Raw genomic sequence first — 23,953 nt, forward strand, 5'->3', positions numbered from 1 at the left:
AAATGTGAAAGTCAGCAGCTACAAATACTGCAGCTGCTGATTTTTAATATATGAACACTTACCTGTCCGGGGAGCCCGTGATGTCGGCACCTGAAGCTGACCCGTCCCTGAGCTCCGGGTGCAGGCACCGGCTTCCTTACTAAGGGAAACGGGAAGTTTCCTACTGCACATGCGCGAGGGCGCTGCGCTTTCTGAATGGTCCCTGCTGTCATCTGGGCCCGTGTGTCTCCCATAAGGCAGCGGGGGGGGGGGGGGGAGGGCCAGACATTGTGTAGATCTTTCCCCGGAAGTGGGAGCAGATAACTGGATTTGACAGGGGGGTAGGAATCCGATCCGCAGAAGTTCCATTTCTTGGTGGAACTCTGCTTTAGGCCCCTTTCACACTGGGGCGGTAGGGGGCGTCGGCGGTAAAACAGCGCTATTTTTAGCTCTGTTTTACCGCGGTATTCGGCCGCTAGCGGTGCGGTTTTAACCCCCCGCTGGAGGCCAAAAAAGGGTTAAAACCCCTCGTATAGCGCGGCTATAGCCGCGCTGTCCCATTGATTTCAATGGGCAGGAGCGGTTTAGGAGCGGTGAATACACCGCTCCTTCACCGCTCCAAAGATGCGGCTGACAGGAGATTTTTTCTTCTCCTGCCAGCGCACCGCTTCAGTGTGAAAATTCTCGGCTTTCACACTGAACAAACAGCGGAGGCTGTTTAGGGGCGGTTTGCAGGCGCTATTTTTAGCGCAATAACACCTGCAAACCGCCCCAGTGTGAAAGGGGCCTTAGTGCAGTGCACATTAATGCGTGAAGTGAGTACACTCCTCACATTTTTATAAATATTTCATTATATCTTGTGACAACACTGAAGAAATGACAGTTTGCTACAATGTAAAGTAGTGAGTGTACAGCTTGTATAACAGTGTAAATTTGCTGTCCCTTCAAGTAACTCAACACACAGCCATTAATGTCTAAACCGCTGGCAACAAAAGTGAGTACACCCCTAAGTGAAAATGTCCAAATTGGGCCCAAAGTGTCAATATTTTGTGTGGCCACCATTATTTTCCAGCACTGCCTTAACCCTCCTGGGCATGGAGTTCACCAGAGCTTCACAGGTTGCCACTGAAGTCCTCTTCCACTCCTCCATGACGACATCACGGAGCTGGTGGATGTTAGAGACCTTGCGCTCCTCCACCTTCCATTTGAGGATGCCCCACAGATGCTCAATAGGGTTTAGGTCTGGAGACATGCTTGGCCAGTCCATCACCTTTACCCTCAGCTTCTTTAGCAATGTTTATCATGTTGGAATACTGCCCTGCGGTCCAGTCTCCGAAGGGAGGGATCATGCTCTACTTCAGTATGTCACAGTACATGTTGGCATTCATGGTTCCCTCAATGAACTGTAGCTCCCCAGTCCCGGCAGCACTCATGCAGCCCCAGACCATGACACTCCCACCACCATGCTTGACTGTAGACAAGACACACTTGTCTTTGTACTCCTCACCTGGTTGCCGCCACACACGCTTGACACCATCTGAACCAAATAAGTTTATCTTGGTCTCATCAGACCACAGGACATGGTTCCAGTAATCCATGTCCTTAGTCTGCTTGTCTTCAGCAAACTGTTTGCAGGCTTCTTGTGCATCATCTTTAGAAGAGGCTTCCTTTTGGGATGACAGACATGCAGACCAATTTGATGCAGTGTGCGGCGTATGGTCTGAGCACTGACAAGCTGACACCGTACCCCTTCAACCAAAGACAACCTCTTGCTATGATGCTGAGCACGTGCACTCAACTTCTTTGGTCGACCATGGTGAGGCCTGTTCTGGGTGGAAGCTGTCCTGTTAGACCCCTGTATGGTGTATGCAGCTCAGTTTCAGGGACTTGGCATTCTTATAGCCTTGGCCATCTTTATGTAGAGCAACAATTCTTTTTTTTTCAGATCCTCAGAGAGTTCTTTGCCATGAGGTGCCATATTGAACTTCCAGTGACCAGTATGAGAGCGATAACACCAAATTTAACACCAAACACCAAATTTAACACACCTGCTCCCCATTCACACCTTGTAACACTAACGAGTCACATGACACCGGGGAGGGAAAATGGATAACTGGGCCCAATTTGGACATTTTCACTTAGGGGTATACTCACAGTTTAGACACTGTAGCAAAGAAGTGTCATTTCTTCAGTGTTGTCACATGAAAAGACAGAATAAAATATTTACAAAAATGTGAGGGGTGTACTCACTTTTGTGAGATACTGTATAGTGTATACTTTTTGACATTTCATGTGTTACATGCACTGCATTAAGGAGGCTTATTCATTATGAAGGGCCTGCCAAACAGACATGACTTTTTTAGGAACACAACTCACCACAACGCATGGCATGTGTGTTGTGGTGCGTTGCAGCTTTAGTTCAATGCCTGTTACTGTAGATCTATGTTGGGTGCCATTCTAAATGAATGGCAGTGCAGCACACAGTACAGGCTTTATATGCACTCCCTCCCCGAGTCCTTATGTACATCTGACTGTTGCCATGGGGGGTCTCCCCCCCGTGTGACTATATATCTATATATATCATTCCAGACACAATATCCACATTGATATAGAAGGCACTTCATTTAGCATCCTACATGTTGTGTTTTCAGCCTCTGGGGGCCCAGGCATGTGTCACATGGTATCCAGATTTACCATCTGCAGCGTATCCCCGATACAGTGACACTCGGCTGTCCCAGAACAATCACCCCTCTGTATTACACATCCTAAAGCCTAATAAGTCTTCATAAATAAGCAACATTTCAAGTGGACCTGTCAGATCCCAGTTTCCAGCGTATGAGTCAATACAGAATGCGCTCTGTTTACGCCCAAGTAAACGTTCTTTTTAAATCAGCTAAATACATTCCAAATGCATCAAAATGTAATGTGTGCAAGTTTTACAATTGCCTTTAAAAAGTAGCCACAGTCTGAGTAGGAGAGCCTGTCCCCCTGCCAGCATGCTGCAGAGAAGGATCTTGCAGTGTATTCGGAAGCAGTGGTCTCTTTGCTGAGGTCTAACATCCCTCCTTGAGTCAGAGCTGAGATCTCCAAGCAGCAGGGAGCATGACCATTGCGGATTGTAGAGCTATAGCGCTGACTCACCAGGGGGCGTATCACACCTCTACAGAGAGACCACTGCTTTCACCCAGAGAACAAAGGTCCTTCTCTGCAGCATGCTGGCAGGAGAGAGGCTTTTCTTCCCAAGCTGTGGCTGCTTTCTAAAGAAAACAGACTTTAAGACATTGAACTCATTTTTGTTTTGATGCACCTGAGTTTTATTTAGCCTATTTTAACTGGAGATTCTGATGGGCTTTAAAGTGGCTGTAAACCCTCACATATACCCAGCGAAGTGACTGGCCTCGGGTGACACACAGAGAAGAAACAAATCTCCTACATAAGTTGTACCTGTTTATCTGTAGGCTTCTCTTCTCTACATCCATTCAAAGTCCAGAATTTACAGCTCAGTGGGGAGCGCTCTGAAAACTGATTGGAGGGAAGAGACACACCCCCCTGCACACAGGAACAGAGCTGAGGCTGTCAGTCACAGGCTGTGTGCTGGAGCTCCCTCCCCGTCACCTTTTTTTTCTTGGTGTCAGGAAAACTTGTCAGAAGTGATTCATACTGATAGCAGAGGAATGAAGCAGTAGACAGAAATGACACTGAAGGGCCATACACACGGGCCAAATATCAGGCGGCTTCTATTGAACCGGCAGCATTCGGCCCATGTGTACGGCAGCCGGTTCGACAGAAGCCGGATGTTCGTGCGGCTTCTGTCGAAGGGGTATGACCGAAAAAGGTCTGCCAAGCAGCATCCGATCAGCGCTCTCAGCCAATGGCAGGAGGCGTCCTACTTCCTTGTCAGTAGACAGGCTGGACCACTGTGGGCTAACCGCACTATATTAGAAAGTTCATTGTCATATTCTTTTCGGGGATCAGGTGACCCCAGGAGGCGATCGAGCGGCCGGGATGAAGAGGACGAGGAACTGTTAAAACGTCGCCAGCTGCAGGAGGAGCAGTTAATGAAGGTGAGAGAGAGCCCATGTAAATCGATTGCTTAAAGTATAACTAAAGGCAAAACTTTTTTTTTTTTTTTTTTTTAGTTTTGGGTGGAGTGCAGAGGGATTAGAACATCTGTCAGTTTTTATTGTTGTCTGTGTCCCCATTAAGGAGATTCTCCCTCTCTTTGTCCTGTTTTCAATTATCATTGAAAGTCAAAGTGAAAAAAAAAATCCCAAATTTTGGGCTGTCCCCAGAAAAGTAATAGAGGGGAAATCTTCCAATGGGGACAATAGTTTTGATGACCTGGGGGTTCCCAAGGAATTCCTTTACTTTGCAGGGATTTCCTCTCACTTCCTGTTTGTCTATGGGACAGGAAGTAAAGGGAAATCTTTGCAATGGGACACTCTACTCTAGCCAAAATGAAAAAAAAATTGCCTGTAGTTCTACTTTAATCTCTTTTAAATGTAAATAAATACAACTAGTATAGAAAATTAAATAATCCGTGTATAAAAAAGACGGGTTGATGCTGCCAGAAATCGTGTGCGCTGATATATCAGTTACATTGTTCCCAGCTATCTCTATGGACTACAGACATCCCCCCACCCCTGTGTTAATCTTCATGTACACTACAGCACCTAAACTTGAGTTTAGGCGCTGTTGACTTTTTTTTTGCCAAAGCTCCCAAACTAAACTCTGTGATTCAATGTACACATTATTATTATTATACAGGATTTATATAGCGCCAACAGTTTACACAGAGCTTTACAATATAAAAAGGAGACAATACAGTTATAGGACAAGAAAATACAAGAGGATTAAGAGGGCCCTGCTCAGAAGAGCTTACAATCTAATAGGCGTTTAGGAGCTTCTGCGGTTATGGGAGGTTCAACCTACCTCAACCTCCCTGTCCTGAACGTGGAAAAATCACGTTCAAGATAGGAATGTTTTGGCCGCTGCCTGCTAAATGCAATTTTGACGTGTTTTACGTTTTTCTACGACCGTGGTACATCACGCCCAAGTATACATGAAGCCTTATGGAGATGAGGAGGGGGGTTGTTCTGCTGTCTTGCCTTAGGGTGACAATGAAGCCAAGTGAAAATAAAGAAAAAAAATCCTGAAAAAAGAATACTAATGCAGTCACCACATCTGAGGACTGATTTTAGATCTTTGTTTTCGGGCTTGGATACACTTTAATGTCTATAAGCAGACTGGAGTTCACCTTTAAAGCCATCGAAGAGCAAAATATTACTGATATTTACATTTTACCCCTTGCTGCTAGCCCTTTAACTGGTACGTTCTGCTGGGGGCTGACATCCTGATCATGTGATTGCTGTGACTGGCTGTCACAGCGAGCGCGCAGTTTAGAGCTCCTTTCCAGCCCCTGATTGGAAACAGTGACCAGGATCTGTCAGTGACAGCTGGGAGTGCCAAAGGAGCATGCTCCCATCACAGATCAATAGTTGAATACTGTATATGTAACAGCCCAGCATTAAAGGCTAAGTTCACCTTTTTTTCAAATTCCAGCTCCCCTATGTACCAATATAATATTAATGTACTTATTTTGCAAAAATAAAACAGCTTTCCATTAATTCAACACAGGCTTACCTCACTCTTTTCATAGCTGTTTAACCACTTGCCGACCAGCCGCTGTCATTATACTGCAGCAGGTTGGCACGGCTGCGCAAATTGCCGTAGGTGTACAGCGGTCACTTTGAGAGCAATAGCAGGTGCGCCTGCGGCACGACCCGGAGCCGATGCGCGGGGCTGTGATGTCTGCTGGCCACAGAGAGCCAGAACGGGGATTTGTCAATGTAAACAGACAGATCCCTCTTCTGACAGGGGAGTAGAGAGAGATCTGCTGTTCCTAGTGATCAGGAACAGCGATCGCTCTCCTCCTCCAGTCAGTCCCCTCCCTCCACAGTTAGAAACACCTCCCTAGGGAACACTTAACCCCTTGATCGCCCCCTACTGGTAACCCCTTCCCTGCCAGTGATATTTATACAGTAATCGGTGGCTATTTTTTAGCACTGATCGCTGTATAAATGAAACTGGTCCCAAAAAAGTATCACAAGTGTCCGATCTGTCCGCCGCAGTGTCGCAGTCATGCTAAAAATTGCTGATCACCGCCATTACTAGTAAAAACAAAAAAGAATAATAAAAATGCCATAAATATATCCCCTATTTTGTAGACGCTATAACTTTCAACCAATCAATATACGCTTATTGGGATTTTTTTTACCAAAAATATGTAGAAGAATACATATTGGCCTAAACTGATGAAGAAATTTTTGTTTTTTAAAATTTTGGGGGGGATATTTATTAGAGCAAAAAGTAAAAAAATATTGTTTTTTTTTTTTCAAAATTGTCAGTATTTTTTGGTTTATAGTGCAAAAAATAAAAACTGCAGAGGTGATCAAATACGACCAAAAGAAAGCTCTATTTGTGGGAAAAAAGGACATAAATTTTGTCAGTTAAAGCGACGCAGTGCCGTATCGCAAAAAAGGGCCTGGTCATTAAGGGCTAAATTCTTCCGGGGCTTAAAAACACTTATCCATTACTTCTGCCTTACTTCCTGGTCATGACACAGGAAGGAGTTGATGAGCTGAGGGTAGATGATGCAGGGTGTGTGCCAATGAGATCAGCTGGTCAACTCTTTCCTGTGTCATGACCTAAAGTCCAGGAAGTATGGCAGAAGTAATCGAGCAGTGTTTTAAAACAGCTGTGAAGTAAGCATGTGTAGAATTAATGGAAACTTGTTTTATTTTGCAAAAGAAGTAGATTAATACTATATTGGTACATAGGGGAGCTGGTATTTAAAAAAAAAAAAAGTGAACTTAGCCTTTAAGGCCGGCTCACCAGCAGTGATCCCTCTGCTTTCACCTCTATGGCTTAGATAGAAATCAGTAAAGGAAAGTATTTTGTAGCAGAGCATAGTCACCCAATTCTGTAGCACTAGTGTAACTCGTAGCAGCAACAAATAGCCAGCAAACTATTTGCTAGCAATAAATCGCTGTTAATCATTGGCATTTGTGATTTGTAGCAGAAATTAATCACTGCTATAAAAAGGTCTGACATGGCCCTTGTTATACAGTAGCAGATCGGCAGTTACAGTACATCTTCTATGAATGTTTCTGAAACATTATTAACTATATATAACTGTTTTCATAACTGATGTCTGATGTGGTTGCATTTTTAGCTGAATTCAGGTCTGGGTCAGCTGATACTGAAGGAGGAGAAGGAGAGCCGAGAGAGACCGCACTCTGCCGGCCGATACGACCCCTCGGTCCTGTCTTGTAAGTCGCTGTTCAGTTCTGTGCGCTCTTAATTAAATTCTATATTTAGAATGTCTGTTAAGGTTCTCATTTATCCAGGTCATAATATACGCTATATTACCAAAATTATTGGGACGCCCGCCTTTACATGCACATGAAATTTAATGGCATCCCAGTCTTATGCCCCGTACACACAGCCGGACATTGATCGGACATTCCGACAACAAAATCCTAGGATTTTTTCCGACGGATGTTGGCTCAAACTTGTCTTGCATACACACAAAGTTGTCGGAAAATCCGATCGTTCTGAACTCGGTGACGTAAAACACGTACGTCGGGACTATAAACGGGGCAGTAGCCAATAGCTTTCATCTCTTTATTTATTCTGAGCATGCGTGGCACTTTGTGCGTCGGATTTGTGTACACACGATCGGAAGTTCCAACAACGGATTTTGTTGTCGGAAAAGCAAGGCCCATAAAGACATGGATGAGCGAGTTTGGCATGGAGGAACTTGACTGGCATGCACAGAGTCCTGACCTCAACCCGATAGAACACCTTTGGGATGAATTAGAGTGGAGACTGCAAGCCAGGTCTTCTCATCCACATCAGTACCTGACCTCACAAATGCGCTTCTGGGAGAATGGTCAAACATTTCCATAGACACATTCCAAAACCTTGTGGACAGCCTTCCCAGAAGAGTTGAAGCTGTTATAGCTGCAAAGGGTGGGCCAGCTCAATATTGAACCCTACAGACTAAGACTGGGATGCCATTAAACTTCATGTGCGTGTAAAGGCAGGTGTCCCAATACTTTTGGCAATGTAGTGTATCTAGTAGTAGTTATTCACATTGAGCTGGACTTGTTCTTTAATGTTGAAGACTTTCGTAATTTATCCAAGCCACTTCTGCAATCTAATGAGTGTCAAGAGCATACCCCAGTATTAAAGTGGTAGTAAACTCAACTATTATACTTGCTCACGCACATATACTTCGGCAAAGTGGTTCATTCCCGCTAATTGAGGTACCCGTACGTCGGCTCCTTTAAGAGCCATAGCTGCAAAGTGGGAGACCCAATGCGCATGGCTAGCAGGCGTGATTGCCGCCCGCCATCTGCGGTCGCGGGTCACGAAAGCCAGAATGGGGATTTGTGTATGTAAACACAAATCCTCGTTCTGATAGGAGAGAAGAGACAGATCTGCTGTTCCTAGTAATTAAAAACAGCGATATGTCTCCTCCTCCAGTCAGTCCCATCCCCCCACAGTTAGAAACACTCACGAGGGAACACATTTAATCCCTTCATCGCCCCCTAATGTTAACCCCTTCCCAACCAGTGACATTTACACAGTAATCTGTGCATTTTTATAGCTCCGAACGCTGTATAAATGACAATGGTCTCAAAAAAGTGTCCGATCTGTCCGTTGCAATGTCGCAGTCCCGCTAAAATCATCACTACCTTTACTAGTAAAAAAATTAATAATATTAAAAATGCCATAAATCTATCCCCTATTTTGTAGACGCTATAACTTTTGCGCAAACCAATCAATATACGCTTATTGCATGTTTTTTTTACCAAAAATACGTAGAAGAACACATATCGGCCTAAACTGATGAAGAAATTCATTTTTTTTGTTTTTTTTTTTTTAATCTGGGGATATTTATTATAGCAAAAAGTAAAAAATATTGTTTTTTTCTTTTCAAAATTGTCGGTCTTTTTGTTTCTAATGCAAAAACTAAAAAACGCAGAGGTGATCAAATACCACCAAAAGAAAGCTCTATTTGTGGGGAAAAAAGGACGTCAATTTTGTTTGGTTACAGTGTTGCACGACCGCGCAATTGTCAGTTAAATTGACGCAGTGCCATATCGCAAAAAATGGCCTGGTCATTAAGGGGAAAATCTTCCAGTCCTTAAGTGGTTAATAAGTGATGTACATGGTGGGGTTTTTTTTCCTTTATACTTCTAACCTGTGCCGTTCTGTGTAAAAAGAGCGATCTTCAATCCAACAAAGTCACCAGCGTGCACATTGTTTTCCTGATTGACGGCACGCTCTCTGTGCCGTTACTCCTTTCTGTACTGTGCTGTGCCCACATCATTCACTCTCAGTGGCATTGCGTTGCAATCCCGCGAGAGTACATGCCCATTCATAACTTCCTCAATCACCCCATGTGACTTTCTATGTTAATAGGGGTGTAAACATCGGTGCCGATCACTGGACAAGCAAGATGCCAGGATGTGTTTCCATAGTAATTCCGGAACGAAAATGAGGCTTGGCTAATAGTCATTGCACATGCGCAAGACTTCGGGCAGCACAGTCGGAATGGGCGGAAGTAAACTCCAGCATAGATGCAGAAGACATCAATTGAATTGGGGCAGGCTTTGACTGGGAAGCTGTGAACCAAAAATAAGCAAAAAAAAAAAACCCAAAAGAAAACATGGAGGGGAGTAATTCATAGGGCGGAATGGGAGACAAAACTATTTTGTAAGGGCTGTACTGCTTTTCACAAGTTTTGTGTTTACTGCCGCTTTAAACTGTTTGTTACCCCAACACTTCATATTTCTGATATGTGTCTGCTGTACCATGTACTTGTATTAGAAAGTGTCCTGTTCTCTTTGTATTGCTTCCTTACTGTGAAATCCCTGGTGTACCTGCCAGTCCCTCTGTTTTCATATTAAAAACTGACCATACTAAGCAGGAGAGCACACCGCAGTCAGTTCTCTAGCTGTGCTGGGAACTCGGTGTACTCTTCTCCAATGATCAGACTTGTTCTGAAATGCCCCTGCTGCACAGCCATTCACTAGGAAGGTCAGTGTGCTACTGCTTCTCCTCCCCCCATCTCTTATGCAGATGGGACGAAAGGGAATGTGATCTCTTATAAAAAAAGGGGGGGGAAAAGGTATTTATAATGCATTTTTAGATCTATACACAAATGTTTTGCCTTTCATTCCTATTTTAAACTGAATGGGTTGTTTTACAAGGTGATCGTTTACAATCACTTTAACTTCTCTGAACCTGGAATTTTGAGAACAATTTACACCTTCAACCATCTGACTGGAAAGATCAACACATGTGCAGGCTTCCTGACACCAAGGATGGGATTATGTAACTTGGATGAAGGTGATGGCATTACCTGTGTGGAAATGTTGGGGTATCTTCCTGACACTCATTAGAACTAAAGACGTGGCTTGGAAAAGCTACAAAACACCTTCAACATCAATCAACATTGTCCAACAACAAGAAGGGTTCTTGTAGATTAGGCATCTCTAAATGGCGGACCACGGTACGGACACGGACCGAGTGACAGTCCTATTCAGACCACCACTGCCGCACTATCTAGATGCACCACCGGTCTGCATCTAGAGCGGGAGCTGCTCCACTTTTCGAGTCAACAAGCGGCCGGTTGGTTGCTACGACGTAGGGGCTGTCCTGGACACCAATCACAAACTTGTTAACAGAAGAAATTGGGAAGCTGTCGCCATCCATCCAGACTGATAGCACCTCCCGCTATCTGCTAAGAAAGGTAGGATGGGAGGGGGAGAAACAAGCATACTGATGTAAAGGAAGGGGAGCTGTGCTGATAAGGTGGGTTGCCTTATGCAAAGAGTGGACCGCTATGTGAAGGGGGCACTGTGATGTAAAGGGGGGCACTGTATTGTAAAGAGGGATGTGTTGTAAAAGATTGGGCTGTGATATAAATGTGGGACTATGATTCGAATGGGGGCTGTGATGTGAAGGGGGGCTGAGTAATAAGACAAATATGAGATTCTGACCGCTACTGGATGAAAATTTTGCTGATTGGACCTCCGTGAATTTTAATGCAATACCCCTGTTATAGATATTGATTGTACAACCTGTTCTTGGACAATCAACATCTACACATTCCATGGTGATTGGATGAAGGTGTCTGTGCTACCTCTGTGTGGATATAAATGTTGGGGTATCCTCCTGACACTCATTAGAACTGAAGAAGTGGCATGAATAACTCTGAATCGTCTTCAACATTATAGACCAAGTCCAGGTGAATGTGATATACTTGGACTGATATGCTGATACATGGAATTTATACCAAGGCATTATGAGACATTGCAGCTCTCCCCCTCTACCCTCAATGTTCTACAAAAACTTTTTTTTATTTATTCCAAAAATGTTAATGCTCTTGTTAATTTTTTATTGAAAAGTTGTTTTACGGATAACTTTTTTGTTTACAAAATTTTTTTTTTTTAACATTTTCTGCACAAAAGATGACTCACAAATACTTAAGATTAATGATTCTCACCGCAGCTCTCCACACCGATGTATCCAAGACGTCCTCTCTTCCAGGGTATGGTCGGAACGGCCTCCATCGGGTAAGAAGAATTCATGTGAATAGTTTGCATGTTTCATAATAGTTTACCTAACCACTCCCCGCCCGCCGTATGCAGAATAACGGCCGGAAAGTGGTTCAGTTATCTTGATTGGGCGTCATATGACGTCCAGCAGGATAAGCCGCTAGCACGGCTATTGGTGATGTAGTGTGTCAGTGACACACCGCATCTCCAATCTTGGTAAAGAGCCTCTGATGTAGGCTGTTTACCATGTGATCAGCGGTGTCCAATCACAGATGATCATAGTGTAAATAGGAAGAGCTGTTTATCAGCTTTTCCTCCACTCGTACCGACAGGCGCGAGTAGAGGAGAGCTGATTGGCTGCGCTCCTGACAGGGGTCAGCGCATTGATTATCAGTGCAGACCCATCGAGGATGCCCACCCAGAACCACCAGGGATGCCCACCCAAGACCACCAGGTATTCCAATCAGTGCCCAATAGGGATCGCACTCGGTGCCCATAAGTTAAGCCTGCCAGTGCCTCCTGATCAGTGCTGCCTAACAGTGCCATCTATCAATGCCGCCCATCAGTGCCTATAAGTGCCCATCACTGCTGCCTATCAGTGCCCATAAGCGTCCACCAGTGCCACCTATCAGTGCCATCTGTCAGTGCCCATCAATGCTGCCTATCAGTGCAATCAGTGCTGCCTATCAGTGCCACCTTTCTGTGCCCATCGGTGCTGCTTATCAGTGCCACTTATTAGTGCCCATCAGTGCTGCATGCAAGTGCCTCATCATCAGTGCCCATCAATGCCAATCAGTACTGCCTCATCAGTGCCCGTCAGTGAAGGAGAAAACTTACTTATTTACAAAGTTTTGTAACAGAAACAAACACAATGTTTTTTTTTTAATTTTCGGTCTTTTTTTATTTGTAGCGCAAAAAAAAAAAACAGTGGTGATCAAATACCACCATAAGACAGCTCTATTTGTGGGAAAATAATGATAAAAATTTAGTTTGGGTTACATGACGCGCAATTGTCATTCAAAATGTGACAGCGCTGAAAGCTGAAAATTGGTCTGGGCAGGGGGGGGGGGGGGGCGGGGGGGCAGTATTGAAGTGGTTAACAAAGCCCTGTTTTTGAGAAGTCGGCACTTTACCTATTCAAATTATAAATATCATGGACATAATGGTATTTCATGTTTACCGCCCGTTTTTTTAGCCACAGATAGCAGGCTTGGAAGTATAACCATTTAGCTCTGCCTTCTCTTTCCCTGTGCTTTGAGGTTGGATATCATAAATGCAAACCAGTGTAAACATTGCATTGTTTATATTCTGCCTTTCTGCAGTCTGAAACTGCAGACTAGGACTGAGGACAACCAGGAAGGTATCAGCACCTGATCTCTGTTTTGATTAAGGCCTCGTGCACACAGGGCGTAAAAATCGCCACTTTTACAGGCGTTTGGCATTATCTTTTTTTCTGCCTGTAAACGCACCTCTATATTAGCCTATGGGGTTGATTTACTAAAGGCAAATAGATTGTGCACTTTGCAAAGTGCATTTGCCCTCTACAAGAGCAGTTGCTCCAGAGCTTAGTAAATGAGGTAAAGCTTCACTTTGCAAAGAATACCCAATCAGGTGCAGGGAAATTTCTTAAAAAAAAACATTTTTGCATGCACATGATTGGATGATGGAAGTCAGCAGAGTTTACTAAGCTCTGAAGCAACTACACTTTGCAAAGTGCACAGTCTTTTTCCTATTAGTAAATCAACCTCTATGTGTCCATGGACACATAGGCGTTTCCAAGCATATTAGAAGAAAAAAAGAACGCAACACCAGCGCGTTGAGTAGAGGAGCTGAATAGATAAACGCCTAAAAGCGTGTAAACGTGCCTAAACACTAGACGCGCTTAGTGGTTGAGTGATCATTCATTGAAATTGGCCAGAATAAATTAATAATCTGGCCAATGGAATACATGAACGCCCATATGCTTGACACGCCTAAACGCGCTTACAAAACGCGGCTTTAGGCACATTTTTTAGCTGCTTTTTCCAAAGGCGTCCAGGGGAGGGAAAAAAAATCCTGTGTCAGGAACCATAAATAACAATTTCTATACTGCACTCTGAAATATTATGGAGTACCAATATAATTGGGCAAAACAGCTTCTGTGATCCCTGCAAACCAATTGTGAAAAGCAGACTGCATACACAGAGGGATATCTGTCACCTTGCTAATTCTCAGTGCTGGTCTATATACTGTATGCTGACTGCAATGTACAATGGACCCTCGCCTAGACGCCGCCCTTGGGATGGTATCACCCGTCTGCGGCTGTCACCCAGGTGTGGGCCGCACCCCCATAGCAATGCCACTGCACAAGATACAGAAGCCACGCCACCTACTGGGCATTGCAACCCACTTTGGGGGGCTGACATGAAGGGGTAAATGACTGCAATCATTTTACAAGGGGCAGAGGAGGAAGCGTTTCTCAGTGTTTACATATTGATACAATGTAGCTAATTAGCAGTGATTAGGCAGGCATGGGATCTGCATTGACTTTTATGTAATATTTATGTAATATTTATACTAACAAGCTATAACTATCCTATGAGGACAGCCAGACCTTCCTGTGAAATGTCAGCTCACAGTGTGCTCCGATCAATGTCCGTGTGACCCATTTCTTCACCGCCTCCATAAACCGCTATTTTTACCATGGTTAGGGCAGGGCCGTCTTAATAGCATCATGGGCCCCTGGGCAAAGTAATGCTCTGGGGCCCCTACAATGGAGACAGCGCAAGTAAACAGACATCAAGTAGGTAGGAGGCAGACAAGCGGACTTTCCCCTTTTGGGTGGAGCGCATTAACTACATGAACAATCATTCTGTACAGCAAAGAAACAGTGGTAAAATACTACATACATAAAGTAACAAATCTGTCCTGTGCATATAATATATCTGCTAGATTGATGCCTCCCCAGCACTCTGACCCCTCTACACCCCAGATATCCCCCCCAGTACTCTGACCCCTCTACACCCCAGATATCCCCCCGGTACTCTGACCCCTCTACATCCCAGATATCCCCCCAGCCCTCTGACCCCTCTACACCCCAGATATCCCCCCAGCCCACTGACCCCTGTACACCCCAGATATCACTCCAGCACTCTTACCCCTCTACACCCCAGATACCCCCCCCCCCAGTACTCTGACCCCTCTACACCCTAGTTATTCCCCCAGCACTCTGACCCCTCTACATCTCAGATATCCCCCCGGTACTCTGACCCCTCTACATCCCAGATATCCTCCCAGCCCTCTGACCCCTCTACACCCCAGATATTCCCCCAGCCCACTGACCCCTCTACACCCCAGATATCCCCCCAGCACTCTGACCCCTCTACATCCCAGATATCCCCCCTGTACTCTGACCCCTCTACATCCCAGATATCCTCCCAGCCCTCTGACCCCTCTACACCCCAGATATTCCCCCAGCCCACTGACCCCTCTACACCCCAGATATCCCCCCAGCACTCTGACCCCTCTACATCCCAGATATCCCCCCGGTACTCTGACCCCTCTACATCCGATATATCACCCCAGCCCTCTGACCCCTCTACACCCCAGATATCCCCCCGGTACTCTGACCCCTCTACATCCGATATATCCCCCCAGCCCTCTGACCCCTCTACACCCCAGATCTCTCCCATCCCTCTGACCCCTCTACACCCCAGATATCCCCCCAGCCCTCTGACCCCTCTACACCCCAGATATCCCCCATCCCTCTGACCCCTCTACATCCCAGATATCCCCCCAGCCCTCTGACCCCTCTACATCCCAGATATCCCCCGGTACTCTGACCCCTCTACATCCCAGATATCCCCCCGGTACTCTGACCCCTCTACATCCCAGATATCCTCCCAGCCCTCTGACCCCTCTACACCCCAGATATTCCCCCAGCCCACTGACCCCTCTACACCACAGATATCACTCCAGCACTCTGACCCCCTCTACACCCCAGATATCCCCCCAGCACTCTGACCCCTCTACATCCCAGATATCCCCCTCGGTACTCTGACCCCTCTACATCCAATATATCACCCCAGCCCTCTGACCCCTCTACACCCCAGATATCCCCCCAGCCCTCTGACCCCTCTACACCCCAGATATCCCCCCAGCCCTCTGACCCCTCTACATCCCAGATATCCCCCCAGCCCTCTGACCCCTCTACACCCCAGATATCCCCCCAGCCCTCTGACCCCTCTACACCCCAGATATCCCCCCAGCCCTCTGACCCCTCTTCACCCCAGATATCCCCCCAGCCCTCTGACCCCTCTACACCCCAGATATCCCCCCAGCCCTCTGACCCCTCTACACCCCAGATATCCCCCCAGCCCTCTGACCCCTCTACACCCCAGATATCCCCTCAGCACTCTGACCCCTCTACACCCCAGATATCCGCTCAGCACTCTGACCCCTCTACACCCCAGATATCCCCCCAGCACTCTGACCCCTCTACACTCCAAATATCCCCCCAGCACTCTGACCCCTTTACACCCCAGATATTACCCCAGCACTCTGACCCCTCTACACCCTAGATCAGGGATGTGCAATTAGTGGACCTCCAGCTGCAGAACTACAAGTCCCATGAGGCATAGCATGACTCAGACAGCCACAACCATGACACCCAGAGGCAGAAGCATAATGGGACTTGTAGTTTTGCAACAGCTGGAGGTCCGCTAATTGCATATCCCTGCACTAGATATTCCCCCCCAGCACTGTTACCATATACTTAAGATACCCCTTGTATTGTGACCCCACTACATCCCTGATAACCCCTACATTGTGGCCTCTCTACAGCCCCGACAGACACCAGCAGTCAATGAGCGATTGGCATGTTCTGGCTGAAAAAAGCCCTGCCTCTGGGACCCTCGCCTAGACGCTGCCCTTGGGACGGTATCACCCGTCAGCGGCTGTCACCCAGGTGTGGGTACCCCCATAGCAATGCCACTGCACAAGATACAGAAGCCACGCCACCTGCTGGGCATTGCAACCCACTTTGGGGGCTAACAGGAAGGGGTAAATGACTGGGATCATTATACAAGAGGCAGAGGAGGAAGCGTGTCTCAGTGTTTACATATTGATACAATGTAGCCAATTAGCAATGATTAGGCAGACATGGGATCTGCATTGACTTTTATGTAATATTTATGTTATATTTATACTAACAAGCTATAACTATCCTATGAGGACAGCCAGACCTTCCTGTGAAATGTCTGCTCACAGTGTGCTCCGATCAATGTCCGTGTGACCCATTTCTTCACCGCCTCCATAAACCACTATTTTTACCATGGTTAGGGCAGGGCCGTCTTAATAGCATCATGGGCCCCTGGGCAAAGTAATGCTCCGGGGCCCCTACAATGGAGACAGCGCAAGTAAACAGACATCAAGTAGGTAGGAGGCAGACAAGCGGACTTTCCCCTTTTGGGTGGAGCGCATTAACTACATGAACAATCATTCTGTACAGCAAAGAAACAGTGGTAAAATACTACATACATAAAGTAACAAATCTGTCCTGTGCATATAATATATCTGCTAGATTGATGCCTCCCCAGCACTCTGACCCCTCTACACCCCAGATATCCCCCCCAGTACTCTGACCCCTCTACATCCCAGATATCCCCCCAGCCCTCTGACCCCTCTACACCCCAGATATTCCCCCAGCCCACTGACCCCTCTACACCCCAGATATCACCCCAGCCCACTGACCCCTCTACACCCCAGATATCACCCCAGCCCTCTGACCCCTCTACACCCCAGATATCACCCCAGCCCTCTGACCCCTCTACACCCCAGATATCCCCCCATCCCTCTGATCCCTCTACATCCCAGATATCCCCCAGCCCTCTGACCCCTCTACACCCCAGATATCCCCCCAGCCCTCTGACCCCTCTACACCCCAGATATCCCCCAGCCCTCTGACCCCTCTACATCCCAGATATCCCCCCAGCCCTCTGACCCCTCTACACCCCAGATATCCCCCAGCCCTCTGACCCCTCTACACCCCAGATATCCCCCCAGCCCTCTGACCCCTCTACACCCCAGATATCCCCCAGCACTCTGACCCCTTTACACCCCAGATATCGCCCCAGCACTCTGACCCCTCTACACCCCAGATATCCCCCCAGCACTCTGACCCCTCTACACCCCAGATATCCCCCCAGCCCTCTGACCCCTCTACACCCCAGATATCCCCCCAGCACTCTGACCCCTTTACACCCCAGATATCCCCCCAGCACTCTGACCCCTCTACACCCTAGATCAGGGATGTGCAATTTGTGGACCTCCAGCTGCAGAACTACAAGTCCCATGAGGCATAGCATGACTCAGACAGCCACAACCATGACACCCAGAGGCAGAAGCATGATGGGACTTGCAGTTTTGCAACAGCTGGAGGTCCGCAAATTGCATATCCCTGCCCTAGATATTCCCCCCAGCACTGTTACCATATACTTAAGATACCCCTTGTATTGTGACCCCACTACATCCCTGATAACCCCTACACTGTGGCCTCTCTACATCGCTGATATCTCTAGCACTATAGCCATCCAAGCATTGCTACTCCCTATACACCCCGGATCCCCCCTCAGCATTTTTTTCCCCAATACACCCTTGATATCCCCCAGCACCATTATTCCATCTATGTAGTACCCCCTTTTCCAGTGGAGATACAGTGCATGTAAACTTTTGGCCCACCTCCAGCACTGGACTCACCTATACCATTTAAGCAGGCAGAAGGAGGTGCGGAGGAGGGAGCAACCCTCCGGGCATTCCAAGCCCTTCGGTGCAAACAGTGCTGGACAGCTGGGCTCACCATGATACCATCCACAATGCTACTTCCACAGATGGGCTCTCAGTGCTACCAACTCAGCAGCTCACAATCCAGCTCCTACCCCGCAGCTTTCGAGTCCTGAGCATTCAAGCTGCATGGGGAGGGGGTCAGAGCATCACTGGCGCTCCGGCCCTGCTCCTCCCTGCTGGCTGTGAAATAATAGGTATTGTTCTGCACAGCACGGCGCACCGCTGTCAGCTTGCCTCTCCTGTGTATCCATCACTCTCGGTGCCATCATGGGGCCCCCAATTTTGGGGCAGCGTGGGCTCAAGGACCAGCTGCTTTGGAGAAAGTGCAGGGGCCCCCCATGCAGCTGGGGCCCCTGGGCAGTGCCCAGGTGTGCACACTCATTAAGACAGCCCTGAGTTAGGGGAGACATGACTTTACAGAAACCTAAAAGGCCGGAGTTCAGCTTTGTTATGTAGATCTCAGCATGTGATCCCAAACCTTGGCCCTGGATCACCAAATGGCAGTATGGTTTATGGCATCCTAAAGTGCACCACTTAAAGTGTTACTAAACCCAGTAATATGAAAATAGTTCACCCCCCCCCCCCCCAATGACCACAGCTTATAAATCTAATTTTTTAATTAAAATACTGCTACTATATACCTTTTTGTGATCTGTATACCACGGTTACATGATAAACTGCAGAGTTTCTCCAGTGCTGAGAGTTCAGGAAGGAGGAGATTTCCACTTGTGACCTGGCTAGCTCTGAGAACAAGTAACTGTTCTCTCCAGCATAAAAAACACAACTGAGCATGTGCAGGTCGGCTACTCTGCCTGTGTTAGCTGGCCTTCCCCCTGATGAGGTAAAGCTTTACTTTGCAAAGAATACCCAATCACATGCAAGGAAAATTTAAATTAAAAAAACAGCATTTTTGCTTGCACATGATTGGATGATGGAAGTGCACAGTCTTTTTCCCTTTAGTAAATGAACCCCTATATGTCCATGGTCACATAGGCCTTTCCAAACATATTAGAAGAAAAAAAGAACGCACCACCAGCGCTTTGAGTAGGGGAGCTGAAGAGCGGGGTAAACGTGCCCAAACACTAGACACGCTTAGCGTTTGAGTGATCATTCATTAAAATTGTCCAGAATAGGTTAACATTCTGGCCAATGGAATAAATCAATGCCCATATGCTTGACGTGCCTAAACGCGCTTACAAAACACAGCTTTAGGCACATTTTTTAGCAGCTTCTTTGATCCCTGCAAGCCATTTGTGAAAAGCAGACTACATACAGAGAGGGTATCTGTCACCTTACTTATTCTCAGGACTGGTCTATATACCTTATGCTGACTGCAATGTACAATGCAGACCATAGACAGGCTGAATGCTTCTGAGCGGGAGCCAGCGGGACAGATTTCCCATTATGTGACTGCTGTGAGAGCCGATCATAGCACACAAGATCAGTGGTGTCACTAGGGTTGGTGTCACCTGGTGCAGTAAAACATGGTGTTACCCACCTCCACCGACTATAGTCCCCCCTCAGTACAGCCCCCCCCTCCAGTACAGACCCCCCCCCCTTCACTAAGTACAGCCCCCCTCAGTATAGACCCCCTCCCTCTGTACAGACCACCTACCTCAGTACAGACCCCCTCCATCAGTATAGACCCCTCCTCCGCAGTATAGACCCCCTCCCTATGTACAGACCACCTACCTCAGTACAGACCCCCTCCATCAGTATAGACCCCCCTCCATCAGTATAGACCCCCCTCCATCAGTATAGACCCCCTCCCTCTGTACAGACCACCTACCTCAGTATAGACTCCCCCCCCCCAGTATAGGCCCCCTTCCTCAGTACAGTCCCCCCTCCATCAGTATATACCCCCCTCCCCCCAGTACAGACCCAGTGCCCCGACAGACACCAGTGCTCAATGAGCGATTGGCATGTTCTGGCTGAAAAAAAGCCCTGCCTCCGGGACCCTCGCCTAGACGCTGCCCTCGGGACGGTATCACCCGTCAGCGGCTGTCACCCAGGTGTGGGCCGTACCCCCATAGCAACGCCACTGCACAAGATACAGAAGCCATGCCACCTGCCACATTGTAACCCATTTTGGGGGTTAACAGGAAGGAGTAAATAACTGGGATCGTTATACAAGAGGCAGAGGAGGAAGCGTGTCTCAGTGTTTACATATTGATACAATGTAGCCAATTAGCAGTGATTAGGCAGACATGGGATCTGCATTGACTTTTATGTAATATTTATACTAACAAGCTATAACTATCCTATGAGGACAGCCAGACCTTCCTGTGAAATGTCAGCTCACAGTGTGCTCCGATCAATGTCCCGTGTGACCCATTTCTTCACCGCCTCCATAAACCGCTATTTTTACCATGGTTAGGGGAGACATGACTTTACAGAAACCTAAAAGGCCGGAGTTCAGCTTTGTTATGTAGATTTCAGCAAGTGATCCCAAACCTTGGCCCTGGATCACCAAACGGCAGTATGGTTTATGGCATCCTAAAGTTACTAAACCCAGTAATATGAAAATAGTTCATCCGCCCATGATGCACTAGGCGTCCAGGGGAGGAAAAAAATAAATCCTGTGTGCATGAGGCCTTCATGTCTACAGTGTCAGGAACCATAAATAACGATTTCTGTACTGCATTTTCAAATATTATGGAGTACCCATATAATTGAGCTAAACAGCTTCTGGAGGAAAGCAACTCCAGCATACTATCTCCCATCCCATGTAATCCCTGCAAGGCAATTGTGAAAAGCAGAATGCACACACAGAGGGATATCTGACACCTTGCTTATTCTCAGTACTGGTCTATATACTGTATACTGTAATAACTGTTCTCTCCAGCATAAAAGACACAACTGAGCATGTGCAGATTGGCTATTGCCTGTGCATACAGGATCAAACAGCCTTTTTACACAATGCAGAGGATTAACCCCTTAAGTTCCACAGTGAGTATGCTATGCTGCATATACAGGCTGATTTTACTGCTGTGGGTTTAGTAACACTTTAAAGGATAAGTTCACTTTTGGGAACATGTTACATGTTCTACCCATTTTTTAAGGTGTAACATGTAACATGTTCCCAATGCTGTAGCAGCTGCCCGATTCCCCCCTCCACTCCACTCCCTGTGACAGCAGTATGGGAAGAAGTTACTAGCTGTCAGTTTTTTAACTTAGCGTGGCCACGCGGGGCTCTGCCAACATGGCCACGTCATTCATTCACACAGCAATGTGTGCAGATGAACTACAAGCCTGACATCCTTTGTGGCTGTCAGCTTGTAGTTCTCAACTAACTACCAGGGTGCTGTGGAGCGCCATGGTAGGCCATTGATTCTTCCTATCAGTGTATCTGCTTGCCCGTACGAACCTGTCAGATACACTGCAGGAGACTGATGGGTTCCCTGATGTAAGGGGGACTCTGAAGGGGACCCTGATATAAGAGGGAACTCTGATGGAGACCCTGATGTAAGGGGAATTCTGATGGAGACCTTGATATAAGAGGAAACTCTGATGGAGACCCTGATGTAAGGGGGGAACTCTGATGGGGACCCTGATGTACAGGGGAACTCTAATGGAGACCCTAATGTAAGGGGGAACTCTGATAGGGACCCTGATGTAAGGGGGGCCTCTGATGGAGACCCTGATGTAAGGGGGGATTCTGATGGGGACCCTGATGTACAGGGGAACTCTAATGGAGACCCTGACGTAAGGGGTAACTCTGATGGAGACCTTGATTTAAGGGAGACTCTGATGGGGACCCTGATATAAGGAAGAACTCTTAGGGGGACCCTTATGTAAGGGGAGAATTCTGATGGGGACCCTGATGTAAGGGGGAACTCTGATGCAGACCCTCATGTAAGGGGGACTCTGAAGGGGACCCTGATATAAGAGGGAACTCTGATGGAGACCCTGATATAAGGGGAAACTGTTGGGGACCCTAATGTAAGAGGGAACTTTGATGGGGACCCTGATGTAAGGGGAACTCTGATGTTGACTCTGATGTAAGGGGGAACTCTGATGGGGATCCTGATGTAAGGGGGAACTCTGATGGGGACCCTGACGTAAGGGGGAGCTCTGATGGCAATCCTAATGTAAGGGGGAACTCTGATGGCGACCCTGACGTAAGGGGGAACTCTGATGGGGATCCTAATGTAAGAGGAACTCTGATGGGGATCCTAATGTAAGGGGGAACTCTGATGGGGACCCTGATGTAAGGGGGAACTCTGATGGGGATCCTAATGTAAGGGGAACTCTGATGGGGATCCTAATGTAAGGGGAACTCTGATGTGGACCCTGATGTAAGGGGGAACTCTGATGTGTACCCTGATGTAAGGGGGAACTCTGATGGGGATCCTGATGTAAGGGGGAACTCTGATGGGGATCCTGATGTAAGGGGGGAACTCTCTGATGTGTACCCTGATGTAAGGGGGAACTCTGATGGGGATCCTGATGTAAGGGGGGAACTCTCTGATGTGTACCCTGATGTAAGGGGGAACTCTGATGGGGATCCTGATGTAAGGGGGAACTCTGATGGGGACCCTGATGTAAGGGGGAACTCTGATGGGGATCCTGATGTAAGGGGGAACTCTGATGGGGATCCTGATGTAAAGGGGAACTCTGATGGGGATCCTGATGTAAGGGGGGAACTCTCTGATAGGGACTCTGATATAAGGAGAGAATCTGATGGGGTCTCTGATGTAATGGGGTTCTGATGGGCTCAAGTTTATTGAATTGTTCTAAAACGTTTGGAGACTCTGATCCGGGGGATGTCTGGGTTTCTTATTATTCTGATAATCACATAAAACACCATTTGACCGTTGGTGTGGTACTCTTACTGCATCCAACATACAATATATGATAATTAGGAGCAATAAAAACCAGACAGGGTTTTCTGTATCCGGTTAACTGTTTTCCACTCCACCCAAAACTATAAAAAGAAATGTTTGGCTTTAAATATACTTTATGTGTAATATTCATAGTATATTTACTTTATGTTAAAATAAAACAAACATTTTTAAGCGAACTCCCTGTCTGTACAAAATCAGTGACTTTTCCCTCTTTTGCTGCAGCCGGTGTCCACGGATTTTGCGCAGTATGACAGTTACGGGGACATAAGCAGTGACGTTCGAGGTAAGTAGCAGCACTATATAAAAACACTTAAAAGTAGTATACAGTGTTAAAAAAAAATAATAAAGAGATCTATAATGAGAGCTAATGACTATATTTTCTGTTTCCCCCCTACAGATTTTCAGGTAGGTGCCCCCTCACCCCTAGGATGTTATACTGAAAGGGGGCAGTGTGGTGATATATGCCCAACCTGCTCCAGTCTGCCCCCATGTGGTGTGTATGAGATTTACACTGGTGAATGTACTTTAGTAGGGTAGGAATGATACCTGTCTGTCTGTCTCTGTCTGTCCCCAGAAATGATCTGTCTGTCCCCATCTGTCTTTATGTTAAAAAAAAAGCCACTGCTTTATATTAAACACTTCATGTTAATATATATAAACACTTCATGTATA

The 23,953-nt window shown here is 46.8% G+C and overlaps 1 protein-coding gene across 1 annotated transcript in view; it reads left to right on the forward strand.

Moving 5' to 3' along the window:
- ABLIM1 (actin binding LIM protein 1) overlaps positions 1-23,953 on the forward strand; it is a 375,358-nt gene that overhangs the window by 335,121 nt on the left and 16,284 nt on the right. The window contains exons 17-21 of the mRNA XM_073595843.1: positions 3,955-4,043; positions 7,214-7,310; positions 11,566-11,630; positions 23,504-23,564; positions 23,679-23,686. Coding sequence (XP_073451944.1) covers positions 3,955-4,043; positions 7,214-7,310; positions 11,566-11,630; positions 23,504-23,564; positions 23,679-23,686 — 320 coding nt within the window. The remainder of the gene's footprint in view (positions 1-3,954; positions 4,044-7,213; positions 7,311-11,565; positions 11,631-23,503; positions 23,565-23,678; positions 23,687-23,953) is intronic.

The sequence above is a fragment of the Aquarana catesbeiana genome, linkage group LG08 (genome assembly GCF_042186555.1).
Source record: "Aquarana catesbeiana isolate 2022-GZ linkage group LG08, ASM4218655v1, whole genome shotgun sequence".
Classification (NCBI taxonomy): Eukaryota; Metazoa; Chordata; class Amphibia; order Anura; family Ranidae; genus Aquarana; species Aquarana catesbeiana.